Raw genomic sequence first — 16738 nt, 5'->3', positions numbered from 1 at the left:
AGCTGATTTTATTTCATTTAGGTGTTTATTTTTTTAAACAGTGCCGGTTATCTGTTTCCCACCTGTTCTTAGTCAGGACTACTTCAAAGCATATTGACTGGACAAAGGTTTACTGTAAACTATACTATAAATTGCAACAATAATTCCTGAATTGTCGGGATTCATCGTTATAAGCGTGAAGCGCTGTGTTCAACAAGTATTTCAGTCCATTGTCCAGTTGTCGGGGAGCAGGTGTTAGTGGGCGCACAGATATCAAGACATCAGTCGATAGAATTTCTCACAGATGGTTCCCCTCCAAAAAACACTTGAGCTGTTTTTTTTTTTCTGCCCCAGCAACGTGCTGTTACTAAATCCTTTTATTTGAAATTTTCAGCAGCTATAAAAACCACTTACAGGCTGGCTCTGAAGCAAAATAAATACATATTCAACAATGGCTTGAAAGTATTCAAAGGAAAAAGTCACAATATCATAAGTGTCACACGAGAGACAGACATGGTAATTTTTTTAGATATAAAAATTTCCAATAATCAAAGCTAATCTATGAAATATTAAAAAAATCATTAGCATGTTTTCCATCACCCATATGTGTAATAACATTGGATCAATTAGGACTGCAGTATGTGCTCTGATTTCCCAGAGCATAAGTGAGTCTTTGTGTGGGAGGGGGGGGGGCAGTCATGCAGAATCAGGACATCCCCCTTTTCTGCTTGACCGGCCCCCATTACATTAAAGGGCACTGTGGTAAGAGCCGATGAGTGGGCCGGGGTCCTGAATGGGGCTGCCACTTCTCTATACTTAGTGGAGGAGGAGGAGTGGCAGATCATTACTGCAATACGTGGGAAATTGGAAGATTCTTACTTGACTTCAGGATTAACAATAATGAGATTCTTCACTAACAGCTACAATTAAATCTAGATGTATAGAAGCTGTCGTTTTTATGCTTAATCTATAACAATTCAAAAGTCTAAAAAGTTAGTGATGAGGTGAAATAATTCCTTGACTACTTCCAGTTATGCAACACAGCATTTAGTATTACAGGCAGTGATGTCTCAATGTCCCTAACAGCACAGTAAAGTGACAGTTTGTGAAGGCAGCGTTAAACTTCAAATACAAGAACAAAGTCTACAGGATAGAAGAAAGACATGAGTTTAACTTGGTGTGTGGCTGTCAATGAGGGGAGCATGTGGATGTGTCAGAGAGTGGAAGAGGGGGTAAAGAGGGAGGGAGAGAGAGAGAGAGGTGCTCCTTCCTCTGAAGATGTGGCTCGCTCTCTCACACTGGAGCAAAAGCATGGCCTTTGCACAGGGGCTTATCCTTCTTCGAGTAGAATGTCTTACCCTCCAGGTTGATTTGGCAGAGCTTTAAAGATGAAAGGAGACAGAGAGACAGATTGAGAAACCAGGGCAGAGTTGATATCAGACTTCAACATTGCCGATGTGAATTTACACAGTTTTCTACTGGCCAGAGCAGGCACATCTTATTTACTTGACTGCATCAGTTTTCTTCACAGGCGGAGAGATAGAGATAGAGGGAGATGGAGAGAGTGATAGACTGCAGGTGGCAGGTTAAAAGAGAGACAGATGGGGAAAGCTTGAGGTCCAAAGATAGAGGCAGGTGCCATTGTGCTGGGACGGCCACAAGATATGGGGCAAAGAGAGCCCACATGGAGCCCTTATCAATCAAAATGACTTACAGCACAGACGAAGCACGTATCGTGCCAGCTGTAGCCCAAGGCCTCCAGAAACCGATCCCCGGCATCAATCTTAAAGTCACAGCCGTGGCATTTGGTGCCAAACATCTTCTCATAGTCTGCAGATGGAAAAAAAACGGTGGCAAGTGGTGAGCAGGAGATAAATATAAGCACCGGAATAAAATATTTCAATCCAAAAGAACCTTTATGATCATCAGGTCAGGCCATCTCCATGGCCTCCACCATCACCATATGTAAACATTACTTAACCTTTACTGGATCTTCTGGAGCACAGAGTGTGAAATAGGTTTTCATGTCTTTCATCTTTTTAAAAAAAAAAAATATGTGCGATATCTCACAACGCACAACCACTTAAGGGATGGAATGGTGGCAATAAAGATGGATGAAGCTGTTTTGATGGCGAATGTTGGCTGTGTTGTTTGATAACTTGACGTTATTTTGTCCACCCGCTGTACATTAGTGCCTTTCCAGAGAGTAATGGAGGGATTAGGATGAGGGGGAAATTGCTCCAGATACTTGACTGGATTTGCCAGTCTCTTTCATCACAAGGACTCTGGGGAGAGTGTCAGGTTATAATGCTGCTTCTCAAGAGTGAGTGGGTGAGAGCTGTACAATCCCTGAAAGATGCTGAGGCAGCAGAATGTTTATCAGAGCTAAAGGCATTATTCAGAATATGAGCACTCAGGTTCTGGCTTCGCCTCTGATAAAGCAGCCATCCACGTCAGAGCCTCGGTGGTGAGCAAGAGGCACGCTGCCCCGCTAAATCATTTACAGCATAATAGAAGAGCACACACCATTCATAAAATCCAATAGAGAAATGTATGAGGTAAACTGGAGCTAAATAGATTACAGTAGATGAAAACATCACACTTTATGATTGACTGTGGTACGTGCCAAGAGATTTACAATACGGGCTCACACGCCAACCCCTCACAGCGATACTACAACAATGCTTTACAAAAATGTCGCACAAATAGCTTGATAAATAATATTCAAGCAAAGCTGCATTACATCCTGGATGTGGATTCTTTGTGTTTGCTCAGTGCTGGCATCCATTTAAAGTAAAAAGCATTCGTTACCACAGCAGCTTGATCACAGACTCGCCAGTGAGCGACGCAATGTCAGTTCCCCTCTGTTTATCCATGTACTCATTAAGGCCAGTGCAGATTTCAAAAATCTCGGTGTGTGAAGTTGGAGGACTTAAAAGAGTTGACATGTTCTCTGTTGGCACCAGAACTAATCAATCTTCACCCTGGGATTTTGACACAGAGCTTCATATTTTCTGCTCAGGCATCTCACTCTTGACTCTTTTGAATGAAATGAAATTAACATTAAAATTGCGGGTTGCTATTCAGTTCTGATGGCTGCTCCCACCATTGCTTCTTTTTCAATTGTTCGATTAGAAACCACATAAATGCTACCTTTCCTTTTTTTTCCAGAAGAGGATTTTTTTTTTCTCACCATGGTAAGACCTTCATTTCTATAATGAAGCCTCAAGAGTGTATGACAGGAAATGTATTATTAATTTTGAATGAAAAGAAGACAATCCTTGAGTAGAAAAATATTCAAATAGGCTTTCACTGAGAACTGAGTAAGGATCTTTGTTGTATCACTGTTAAACATCCCGAGGGCTTCGCCTTGTTCTTGCTTAAATGTATTGTTTTCCCCCCTCAGTACAAGAGATTTGAGAATTCAACACTTTGCATACAGACTATATAGCATAAAAGATGTGCATACAGCCACCTGGACACCATGAATTGGTTTGTGGATTTTGTTCATTTTGAAGCCAGGAGTGCCCCTATTTGGATGTGATGCTGGAGATGGAGAGGAGCAAGCTAGCCACATCGAAATGCACACACACATTCTTCATCATCTATTTTAGTGTAAATGTGACCACAATGTACAAATTAAACATGTTTATGGACATTTCAAATACATAAATGAACTGTACTATCAGAGGTCATAAATCAAGTGAGAATGTTTTTAAAGACACAATTAGACCTATCGGTGCAACCACCGAAGTCGCCCCCTGCTGGCCATTAGAAAGAATGGCCTATATCGGAACACAGAGGAATATTTTGTGTTGCAATCAAACATTAACACACTGCACTGCCTATATACACTGCTCAACTAATAATCATTTAATCACAGTGGACATGTTCAGCCAGTGTGTGTATGTTATGAACAAGCATGCAGCAGTTCACCACTCACCCCTCTCACAGTAGGGTTCACCCTCCTCCATGTAAAAGGCTTGATTCCTGATGGGATTCTTACAGGCAGCACACTTGAAACACTGAACATGGTAGGTCATCTTCAGGGCGTGCATGATTTCCTGGAGAAAGGAACATTATTGTTTTCTTCTTATCTTCACCTCAGAATTCACATCCTTTGGTTCCATGTGTTAAGTATTGAAGTTCTTACCCCGGTGATCTTCTTTTTGCACTTGGCACAGTTAGGAGCGTAGCGGTTGTCATGGCACTTGGTACAGTAGACAGCCCCCCTTTCCTCAAAGAAGCCGCCCTCCTCTAGGACTGCCTTACACTGAGAACATGTGAACTCCTCCGGATGCCAGGAGCGTCCCAGAGCCACCAGATACCGACCCCTGGAAAACACACCAATGCAAGCCCATCCATAAAACTCATCAGACTCATGTTTCAAGTTCTCCTTAGAAATTTGAACCCTCACTTGTTGAAAAACTGCTCGTCTCTCAGCCTGTAACAATGACCAGAATAAGAACTAAGTCTTGTCTGTTATCAGTGAAATGCCAGGATAATGCCTGTCCCCCACTGATAACGAGATGTCTCCAAACTGTGTGAATTATGCTGACTGACTTAATTTGCAGCAGATATACGGTCGGTTGCCGTGCATATTAACTGCCTTAAATTATGTGTCATCGCTAACAGAACTCCGAAAGGAGCAAACATTCTATTATTCTAACAAGAGGAATCAATCAAACTGACGGTGCTGATGGGTTAAGGTGCAGCCTCACCTGATGATTTTGTTGCAGGCGCCACACACTGGGGTCCTCCCGCTGTCTTCTGGCGCCTGCTGCGCTGCCTGCAGGATAGAGCTGCGGTTCTGCATGGGCGTTGGTTGAACCGGCTGCTGGTGCTGGGTCACGACAGTGCTGATCTTGTCTGGGCTGAAGCGCTCAGCGAAATTAGTGTCAGTCACCCACGGCGGCCGGCAGGATGGACCAGAACGGGTTGCTGCTGCAGCTGCAGTCTTAGAGACTGGGTCAGAAAACAAAAAGTGACACTGAATGACTACAGGTATTATGTAATAAATACACACTCTCTCTAGATGCCTGAAGCTGCTGATTCTCATATATTGACACTTAAGAAGAAGAATCTATTAGCACAACCTCTACTGGAGGCTGCTGGGATTCTTTTTACGCATCAGCAGGAGCATAAACTCACCATCTGGTTTATCTGCCGTTTGGGCCTTGGCAGGTGAGGGAGCTGGCTCAAGGCTGTAGGGAAAAAAATGACTAATTAGAAAAGGTACTCACAGCGCACACGCACACTCCTACAAGTTACCATGGTTACTTCTCAATGAACGTTACATTTGGACACACAGTAGGCATGGCCACTGAGCTGATTATGAAGGAAAATATACAAAAACATCCTTGTTTCAGGTCACGTTGTCTGCTGAGATGATTATTAACGCTTTTGTGAGACACAAATCAATCACGGAATTCAAATAACCAATACTGAATTACAGATGTGCATCAAAACTGTAATGAGAGCAATAAGAAACCTGAGCATGTTCCCAGATTGATTGACATCACTGACAGACAAAAGTTACAGAATGAGAAAACTCATCAGACGTCTTGTCTTCTGAAGAGTTTTGCTTCAAGCCTGCATGTGCAGGAGCGAAATAAAGACTTTTCTACATTTCAAAGTTCTGTTTCCTGCAGCAAGCATCACTATATTCAGAAAATCTTCAAACCATGACTGAGACAGAAAAACAACTTCTGAGCCAAGACAGTGAGCTCTGGAGACATTTTAACTCACGTAAAAAAAAAACTATATACTACTGCCTCAGGCATCCATCATGTTTACATCATCAACTGTGCCATCTACAATGCACTAATGAAGGATGATGAAATCAGTTTTCCATTTGCAAAGACAAAGAGGAAAACATGAAGTAAATGACAGCAATAGACCCATTCTCCATTCTATGGTACTGCCTCCATCAGGCCAACAGGTTGCACATCGATTATACTCTTTATATATCTATACAGCTAACACAAGAGGAGGGTTATGGAGGCAGGGCAAGTTGCAGACTTACAGCTGGGAGCGATCCAGCAGGAAGAATAAAGTCTTGTATTTTCTGAACAACATACTCTGAATAATAAAGCATGTTAAATCCCTTTGCAATAGCGAGAAGATAGCTCGGAGGGCTGTGACAGTGAGGAAGTTATATTTTTCTAAATGAAGGAATGGAAGATACCACCCCCCCCACCCCCAGCAGCAGACATCTGCAAAGCAACTACAGCCTAACAAGACTGACAGGAAGTGAGAAGGATCTGCAGTAGCTGGGTCAAACAAAGGGCACAGCTGGTTTGACACACAGGGCTCGGGTCAGCTGCCCTCCACTTTCCACTACGACAGGCCTGCCTACTGGGACTCCACCTAACAACATCTCTCAGTCAACACCGCAGCCCCCCTGCCCCGACTACGCTCCCTCGCTGTGCTGCCCTACATGGCAACAGGCCAGTGGTCCAGACTTCTCACACAACTTAAGAGAGGCTTTTCTGGCTGTACCTCGCTATTGTGAAGGTTGCAGGTGCAAATTGGAGTACACTCACTACAGCTGCTTATTCCCACCTGCCGTGGCCTGGATCGTGTTTTCTTGACATTTTCTCTGCTTTCAACATCCCCCTCCCCCCTCCTCTGCTCAGCAAGAGGCTTGATGTGAGGCAGGTGCACAACTCCTGTGTAGACGTTGAACGTTCCCTTTCACTTTTCCCTGTTCACTCTTTGCACCTCTGATTTCAGATTCACCTCCATTTCATGAGTTCTCCTTTTTTTTAAACTTCAACTCCTGTGGGGCTCATCACCCTGAGGAATGGGGGAAAGCAGGAGGTTGTTGGCAGCTCAACATCTGACAGAGGAAGAAGCAAGTTTTGATGTCTTGTGGAGTAAGAAGACACTGACGTACGTATGTCACCCTGCACTCAGCGTGGAGGGAAGGGGTGACGGAGATCTGCAGGAGCCTGAACGTGAAAACAATCCTGTCAGACAGCAGTGGCACATGCCCAAGAGGGGAGGCCGTTATTTATATGGCACCTAACGTCAAAACAACTAGTTTATTAATTCTGTAGAGGCTGTTGTTTATTACTACATTTAAAGTAATAGTTTTTACATTTTTAAAGTAAGCCTTTAAAATGATTTTTCTACATCTGGAATTGATCAAATATGATCAAATACATGCAACTAAATGTGCTGATAAACATAAGATGATATATATAAGATTTACAATGAATTTATGCAATTTAACAAAGTGCAAAATTACATTATTTAAATCTTACAGGTATAATTACAAAAACAGTTATTTCAAACTATGCAAGTCCGAGCGATCTGCTCATCATCACAAGTTTCAGATGTTTCTAACATGAACCTCATTACTTCCGGGCATTTTTCTCATCACTACCTACCCATCACTACTATGTGAAGACACATCTTTTTGTCCATGTGCAAGTCATTTTTAGCCATTTTTTTCTATATCTGAAAGTCAAATCCTGACAAATCCCGTCATTTATTCAGTCTGGTGTTGAAAGGGCGCTGTGCTGCACTGCATCAGTTGAACTATTAATATGGTAATATTGATCTTTATTATTATATTTTAAACAGCCAGGTATTTTTATCAGCCGAGTGCTAAGGACTAAAGGCTACATCTGCTCGCTGTTCACCTCTGCACTTTGTGAATGTCTGTTACTTTGTGTGACCGCCCATCTGTTTTTTTTTTTTTTTTTTTGCCTTCCTGCAAAACAATTTTCTTCCTGGGACAATAAAAGTAAACCTTGAACCCCGATCTTTGAGAAGACACACCAATAATTCAGACCTGAGGAAAGTCCTGATTCTGTAGTCGCTTCTTTACACTGGGAAAGTGAAGCCAATGTACAGAGAAAAAAATCATTGTTTATAAGACACAGCCTTTTAAACTGAGATACAAGAAGAACGGGAACAAAGAAGAAAGGACAGAGGATCGAGAGTGGCTTTTTTCAGATGTTTTATATTTTATATACTGTTGATGACAGCAGAAAAAAACAAAGTACAGATTTATCTTTCGTTTCTTTCTTAATGGTTGGAGAAGCCTATTAGATGAGGGGATCAGAACTGAAAGGATGAAGAACTAAGTCAATGTAAACAGAGAGAGAGAGACATACACAGATAAAAGGTGGGTCTGAACTTCACAATCAAAGAAGAATAACGAACAGAAAGGTGCTTCCCACTGCTGAGACCCGCTTCCCACCTTCCCACTAGTTTACTCCTAAGTGACGCAGTGTGAAATGGAAAGCTGGACTACAGACACAGGGAAAGCTTACACTTAGGCTCAGTATGCAAGGATCCACTTTGGGCTTTGTCATCTAGGCTATGTTTCTTCTAGTTTTGCTTTTCTTCGTTTCCCAAAACTTCTTTGTCACCCCATCTGTATCTGAAAGGTGAATTTGTAAACTGCCGTTAGACAGTCAGCTATCTTCGTCGTCTTTGTCACGTAGTCATTGCAGTGTGGCTATCGCTAGCAGGCTCTGTGTCCCAGGGCGTCTGGACTGTCGCTCAGGATTTGATATTGAGGGCGCGAGCAGACCTGTCGTGGTGCCAATCCCTCAGACGGGCATAGCGGGGACTCTGAATCTCAGTGAGGAACTTTTCCCTGATCAGCAGGAACACAGATGTGAAACAGAGATAGACGAGCAGGAAATAGAGTGCAGGGGAGAAAATAATATAAAAAAAAATGAGCAGGAGAGAGTGGAGAAAATCGTAGCAGAGAAATACACAGGTGAAAAACAGACAGATAAATAGGATAGGTTTACAAGCCAATATTTTAGATTAACAGTATTTTTAAAAATGTAGTTATAGTTTAAAGGAAAAGAGGCTTTAGTATACACAGATTTGAGGGTCGAAGACCGGAAACAGAAGGAAACAGCTGGGATGGCTCTGTCCAGAGGTCAGAAACAGAACACATCTATATACAAATTGATATAAAGGTTTGATAGATTATCAATCCCAAAATTAAATATATGGCCCTTTGGCTGAGATAGGTAGATATGAAGAAGCACAGGGATAAAAGATGAAGACGTTTTTTCTGTCATTTTCTGTCGAGGGAACTGCAGAGGAACCCGTAGACAATGTTTGGTTTGTGCCATGTCCTGGAAGGCACCATTTTCCCCAGATATACACTGTTCCCAATCCAGAAATTGTCAGATTAAACTAGCTAACAAGCTGATTTTGTATAGCTGTATTGCCCAGTTTCCCATCTTTACGCTAAGAAAAGTGGCTCCTCCTTTGTACTTATCAAATTTTTACACTTGAATTCCAGACAGTGTTTCCCATTGTTTCTCTTTCACACATGCAGCACACAGCAGGAGACTGTCCGTGTCAAATGCATTCTCTTGTATCTACTGCATGCCTCAGGACTGGATGCAAAAGCAGCACTCTCTGATAATGATGGCTGTTGATATGCACTGATATCCACACAAGATGTGTGTGAGGGCGTTGGGGGTAACCAATGAGTGAGGAAAAAGCAATATACAGGCAAGCAGACCACAGTAGGAGGCAGGTACATTTTGCACAATATCATCAGCATGTCATGTCAGGTCGGCGCAGGCACTGGCTCAATCAGACGTTACATGACTGTGTGCTGGGATATTCACATGTCAGTGCTGCGGTGCATTTGTGGTCTTTGAGACTGGAATCAAACGTCTCAGCTACAGTTTAGCAACAAAAGAGCAAAAATGTCAAACTAGACAACTTATTCCACACGGTAGATACCTGCACAACTACAACAACACACTATGTATAATACAAATGCATTTATTCCACACCAGCCATGCATGTTTCAAGTTAATTGCCAAACTCTACCTTGCACAAACACTCGTGGATGTTCATATTAGTGTCACTCAAGTCTTTACCTGGCCCTCTTCATGTTTTCATCATCTGGGTCCTGCACTGAGAGATCCAGGAGAGATAACACACATCAGAATGCCTCACTGACCAGCATCCGGCTGACCAAAGGCCCAAACTAAATTAAAAAGTAATAACATTCATATTATATAATGGTGCCATTTCTTCCACTGTCTAGCTGCTTTGTCAGACTCATAACAGCCATAAGAAAATGCTGAGCTGTCATCCACCTGACAGCTGAAAAATGGACTCTCTCAGTATCCACCTTTTCGGTGTCACTCATTCTACCGTCACTCTCACCATTAGCCCCCACAATCAGATCACAATAGATCAACCGTTCAGTAGCAGGACCCCATCTACACCTTATCTTGACTACCAGAGAGCTCCCCCCTCCCCCAAAACAAAAAAAAAACATCACTCTCCGTTGTCTGGCAGCGTATAGGCCCTGACTTACTGAAGTCGGTGCCTGTGAGCTGGGCCAGGATGCGAAAGGAGCGAGACTGGGTGGTACCAGTGCGGGGCTGCCAGTCTTCAGTGTCCTGAATAAGTCTCTTCTTGCTGCGGTCGTTGGGGATAAAACAGGGCATGTTCTCCATCCTGAGGCCGTGCCTGCACACACACCCAGCAGCAGCAGACGGCAGGCGTGGTTAACACAATCCCATCTAGGGACTACCCACACACACACACTCACTCAGCTAATCAGGTGACCTTGAAAGTAAAGGACAACCTGAACACAACATGCAATACTTTATGCTCAGTATCGGTGTCACACAGTAAGAGAACTAATGGATACCCATTAGTAAGATTTCTCCTGGGTATAGTCTCATAAATGGACATTACCACATTAGATCATATTTATTAAAATAATGGCACAGAGACCGACAGACATCAGCCTTGTTTGTGGAACAACAGCACATGTAGTACTTTTTTATAAACAACTCAAACCTTTTTAATGCTGCTGTTGGTCAACCATGCATTCATCAACATGCAACTAAAGGATAAAAGATGAACGGTCACTAATGAGCAGCCATCGTTGTTCTGTAAACCACAGTTGATAGCTCTACCAAAGAGCGATCAGCTCTTTTCTCTTGTCATAAACAGTCTGAGCATTATAATCTCTCAGGCTGAACACCAGGCCAGCATGCAGCTGCCCTTACTTGGACTGATGGTAGATATCATCAAAGTAAGTGGCTTCACCCCTGTGAAATAAACCAAAAGACCAAATGAAGCAGACATATGAAAGAGAGAGAAAGGATAGAAGGGAAGTATGTAAATAAATAAATACACTTAAAAATCAATGTTTTTAGGTTGGGTCTGGATTGTATTGGAAATTTTCACAAAGGTTCCCACGGTAAATCTAATGATTAGCATACATACATACATACAGCATACTCCCATAGCATACATGAATGTGAAGGACAAGTTGTCCCATGAAATAGGGTGCTATGTCTTTCTGTGAGTTTCCATAATGAAACAGGAAAACCACAACATCCCTATCTAAGAGACCGGTCTGCTATGAAGAACGCTTTTCATTGGATGCTGGAATAGTTTACACCCCTGAGTGAAGGCTCACCACTCATCATCATCACATGTCATCAACATTTTAAAAATATTCTACAACAGACAATACTTCTTAAATGATCTTTTTGAGCACCTTTACAATATCTGCCTTTACTTGCAAAACTAATAACTATAATATTTCATTTATGGCATAATTCATTCTGGACAAGCAGCATGTTTGACACTGTAGTGCAAATGAGTAAAATAAATATACTAACTTTTCAAGAGTTTCCATCTGTGGAGGTAAAAGAAAAGAGGAAAACACAAAGTAAGAGAAAGAGGTCAGAGGTCAGCTTTGGGGAGGAAAAGGAGAAGCAGAAAAAGGTTACACACAATAGAAACTCAAAAATATTGCAAAATGCAGAAAGCATGCAGTAGGTGATATCAGACATGCCGTTATTGTTATCAGGCTCTGCGAGAGAAAGGCAGCTTTGTTTGTCTGTCAAATCATCCATTGTGACCCTGACCCAAAATGACGCAGAAGGCTGGCACAAAAAAACTGTTGTGCTGTTCTCCTCTCTAAACACAAATACTCCGCAGAGTTATGTAAATGATTTTTTGCCAACAAAAAAGGGCTCAATTTGTGTGCCACAGTACTTAGTCACATCTTTCTTGCATCATAAAAAAGATAAATAACGCAGCAGTGACACATGTCAGTTTCTGTATAAACACTAAATCAGCATAATACATGACGGTCAGGCCGGGACACGTTATGCTGTTTGTATCCCACTGTTACAAACAGCATCTTCACTAAACTATGCTAAGAGTCATGGGGAAGCTTTAAAGATGAGAGCCTTCCACAGTAAGACTTCACAAGCATGTGCAGTCCCTCTTCAGTAAGTAAGGCTGCTTCAAAACATGAGCAGCAGTGCAGTAAAAGCAGAATTTATGAGTGAGGCTAAATACAGCAACAGTCCACGTCTCAGCGCTACCATGACCTAAATTACAGGAACTGGACCGGCCAATCTTTGAAGACCATTTCAAGCACACAGGATCATTTAAAATACTCTTTTTTTCCTGGAATCCTTGTAAACGTTGAAGCCATTTTTCCTCAACCACTTTTTCCTGAAAGTTGGTGACACATCTTTTAACTTTAAAAAGATCTATCTAGTATCACATACTACACGATGATGCCACAAAAGACTGCAGGTAGCTCCACGAGTCCAAATGTCAACAGAGAGAGACCTTGATTAAAAAGTGAAAATACAAATAAAATTTAAAAAAATAAATATGACTGAGGAGCTGATTTTTGTTCTTACAAGAAACTAAAGTGACAACAAAGTGAAGAGAATACACAACAAAGCAGCTCCTAAAACTGACAACTCAATCTATCTTTTTCTTCATTCTACTAATTTATTTGTCAAATACAAGTAATAATAGGAAGTAGATAGAAGTAATAATAAGATTCAATAACCAATCCCAGTCTAAAAAGATGAACTATTTTCTAAAAAATACATTTGCGTGTTGCTTTTTTAAAAATTAATTGTGTTTTCTCACACACAAAACACACAGCTTTGTGTCCATCATTTCAGAGGACATTGGTGTTTGACAGAACTTTAAACCCATGCCTGCCTCCTCTAATGTAAAATAATAACTATTAGATTGACATTATTTTTTAAAGCATGTCACAGTGACACGTTTATGAACACAAAATAAACTGTGACTGATTATTGGCACATTTTCAAATCTCCAGGGGAAATCCATACCTCAGCACACTATTCCCTGATATGCCAACATCTTATTATCAGTTTGTGAGGACACAAATGTCAGTTCAGACAAAAGTCGTCATATGTTTTTCATTTTCTGCATTAAATAACTGGCAGAGTTATTAAGATGGTCTCCTCAGTGAGTCAGTGTACGCTGTTATATTCATCTTTTTCTTGACAGAAAAGATGACATCGATGTGACATAATTTTGGCAGCGTACTCCGATTAAACAAAATCTCATGTACATTCTTGCAAATCCCAAAGGACTTGTTTTCTCTGAAAAGCCAGAATAATGAGACATCAGCAATGCTCTGAAAACCACATTACTCACAGTGGAATTCCCAAAAGGTGAAAGGATTTTTTTGTTGTTGTTTATTTAAATGCACCTACCCATTCTGAGGCTGCTGTGTACTGGCCTGGCCCTGTGAGCTCGGAGTGTTAAGTTTAGGAGCGTAGGCCACAGGTTTAATAGCAGGTCCTGAGTTGGCACTACCACCACCTGCTGTAAATGGCCTCGCCATCTTGTTAATGGTTGCGCTCGGGGCAAAGGAGTACTTTGGCTGAGCAGAAGCCGCAGTGAGCGAGTCCTGTGAGGGTGTGGGAGAAGGAGACAATGCAGCACAGTGCACAACATGCAGTTAGACATTTCTGACACAAAGGAAGGCAAAAAAAAAACTTCCTTCCTTCTGCTGTTGCACAATCCCGAGCTTCTCCGATGCAGCCTAATATTTTCTCATAGCAGATGATTACTCTGTGCTGCAAGAGCAGCTCTGTCAAAGCCTGCAGGCTTTTCTCTAAACACGGAAGAAGTGCTTAAGAAGTGTGAACACAGCCATTTTATTTGTATTGGCTGACAGCCAAGGACTGGCCAAACTAATCTGCTACTGCCGGTAATAAGAAAATGCTCAAAGTGAGAAACTGTCATATATAACTGACACGTCTCACTAATGAGATTCTGCCAGAGCATTATGCATGGACTGCAAGTACACCTACTAAAATGGAGTTCTGTATTTGTGCTGCTATTTTATGACAGCTGCTTCAGCACAGACACAAAGCCACCGCCATTGTACTATTCAAACAGTAATCAGCTGGGCAAGTAGCTCTCGAGAGGCTCAGCGGTGAAACTTAATGTATCAGTGTTTATGTGGCATCAGGGATTGTGCAAGGCTTTTCAAAATAAACTGCAGGAAATTCCAAAAGCAACATTCACAACACTCCATCCAGCCAACAACTCATTTAGCGACTCGCTGAGGCTTGGCTAATGCACAGTGTATGGACTCGCAGGTGATTCAGATGAATTTAAACACAAAGTGACATAACACACTGCTGAATCCCATTATGAGGAGGAAGTTTTTAAACTCAGAGTCGGTGCAGTCCTGCAGCACACCATGCCAAAACCATCCAGGTGTTCATACAGAGGTGGTCTCAGGCTTACCTTCTGGTCTCCGCCCGCTTTGAAAGCTCTGAGAAAGAAGAGACAGAGACAGAAATTACAACGAGGCAACTTCAAAATGACAATCAGGCCAGCACATGATGAGAACCTCTGCAATAAATTATAGCATAGAATATTCTTCAATATGTTAATCACAATATGACATGTAATAAATACATTAAGTCTGCTACAACATTACGTTTGCTCACAGTTTCCCTCACTTTTCTCTCTCCATCTGAGCGGTCAGTGTTGTTAAGTGAGCAAATGCTTTTAGGCTACAGATAGAAAACATCAATTCTATTTATTCAGTGCACTGTGCACTTAACTGACAGCTTGGACATAAGCATCACATTTATTTCTATCTCTAAACATGTGGTTCAAGAGCTCTTGTAATTCTGACCCGTTAGCTCATGCCACTTATGTTTGTATTGACCATTACTGACTATTGCCAAATCTCAACTGATAAGCCAACACGATAATATCAACGATGAAAAAAACACTAAACAAATGCTATTGTTGCACATTCCGCATTCTGTAGATTCACCCACTGAGCTAAGACTTCTGTTAGAACCACAGTGTTGTACACTTTCTAACTCTACTCCCAGGATTCACATTACTGCAGTGCCTTTGTTGACTGCAGCAACACAGCAGATGGTGCATCAAAATATATTTACACATTAAGCATGGAGGCCCACCGCTGTAAAAATAACCAACAGTGATTCCTTACCATTACCATGACCAGTATGCACGCTACACAAAGCTACAACAGGGCTGAGTAAGAACGAACCAGCTCTGCAGCCACCCTCATTGTTTCAGGCCATACTCACACACACACCAAACAATGGACAGCATTTCCTGCTTCTGTGAGAAATGAATAACTGCTTATGTCCCTGCCTGCTCAGCCACTCGCAGAGATAAAGACGACAGGACTGAACAGAGAGAGAAAGGAGTAAAAGGGATGATGTACCGACGTGTCTGTGCAGGTCACATTTCTGGGAAGATAAATCAATGTTCCGGAGCTCAGCGTAACCCACAATTTGATGAGTCATACTCCAAACCATAAGGACTGTGTAGGATAGCTGTTCTCTCGCTGTGTTTGTTCTGGCACAGAGGGACTTCAAAATATGGAGATGATTAAGTCATTCTTTCTTGGAAGTAATTAGTTTTCTTGGGCAGAGTTTGACCTGTGCTGAAACTGAATATGCACACTGTATGAGATCATTTCCTACTTCGTTTCACGGATCACTTATTTTAGCTGATGCATGCTTGGCTTTCAAGCTGATGTTAGATAAAGTCAAAAATTTCCCCCACAATAACAAGATCTCCCATGACACTGTAATCAGCATCGCACATATCGCAGACGTCCTCCGACCACAGCCATGCAGGCCAATCAGTGAGACACTGAGATATGGACCCGTGCGTCCCTGCAGACTCTGCACAGGCTCCATTCTGTGAAGCTGAAAATCTATTGCTCATATATTGCATTCCACTCCCTGAAAGACTCTGGATAAAGTTTAAACCTTTCCCATAAAAAAAGACACAAAATGATCATTGGTACTGAACAAAATGAGACACTAAAGCAAACAATAGACCATATCTCATCACCATGCAGCTGTCCTCCTCTCTTGACATAAAAGAACTGTGGATGGCAGCCAAGATACGAATAAATAAAACTGACAATAGCTCCTCTCTGAGAAGTGTTTTAGGAAAACAATATTTGCTTGTCTTACAATATAATAAGAACAGAACCGGGTGAGATGAAGAGAGGATTCATGGGAAAGGGAGTCGCTGGTGGAAAGAATGTGAAATGTTTACAATAGCTGGACTCCACAAGGAGATGAGAAATAGAAGAGGCAAACCGCAGAGTGCAGGAGAGGTATGGCTGATGTTAAGTAAACATGCCGGCTTATTAAAGGCCTATCAAAATATTACATCGCCCCCAGTGAGATCAAGGTGAAAGAAGAAATCCCATCTTTCATTTCACTGCACCTCGAGCTCTGAGTTTCACTCCACCCACTGCATGATCTCAAAAAGGGCTGAAAAAAAGTAGGTATGAGAAAGGGGGGGGGTGGATTTATGAAGCAGGAGGTGCTCTGTGTCAGCCGGTGCCAGCCCTTTACATCTGTTTGTTTCTCCTCTCTTCTCTGTGCACATATAACACACCTCAACACAGCTACATGCACAGAAAGCTGTTCTT

The 16738-nt window shown here is 41.9% G+C and overlaps 1 protein-coding gene across 3 annotated transcripts in view; it reads right to left on the bottom strand.

Annotated features, from left to right (window-relative positions):
• Positions 1-313: 313 nt before the first annotated feature.
• Positions 314-16738, bottom strand: part of pdlim7 (PDZ and LIM domain 7) — a 28129-nt gene continuing 11704 nt past the window's right edge. For all 3 annotated transcript variants that reach the window (XM_028415726.1, XM_028415724.1, XM_028415725.1), the window contains 8 exons: positions 14545-14572; positions 13500-13696; positions 5131-5183; positions 4701-4944; positions 4133-4313; positions 3923-4043; positions 1694-1809; positions 314-1359 (listed from right to left, as the gene is read on the bottom strand). In XM_028415726.1, coding sequence (XP_028271527.1) covers positions 1273-1359; positions 1694-1809; positions 3923-4043; positions 4133-4313; positions 4701-4944; positions 5131-5183; positions 13500-13696; positions 14545-14572 — 1027 coding nt within the window. In that variant the 3' untranslated portion in view covers positions 314-1272. The remainder of the gene's footprint in view (positions 1360-1693; positions 1810-3922; positions 4044-4132; positions 4314-4700; positions 4945-5130; positions 5184-13499; positions 13697-14544; positions 14573-16738) is intronic.

Source organism: Parambassis ranga, chromosome 10 (genome assembly GCF_900634625.1).
Source record: "Parambassis ranga chromosome 10, fParRan2.1, whole genome shotgun sequence".
Taxonomy (NCBI): Eukaryota; Metazoa; Chordata; class Actinopteri; family Ambassidae; genus Parambassis; species Parambassis ranga.
Note: the sequence above shows the minus strand (reverse complement) of the source record. Positions and strands in the feature narration are given on the sequence as shown.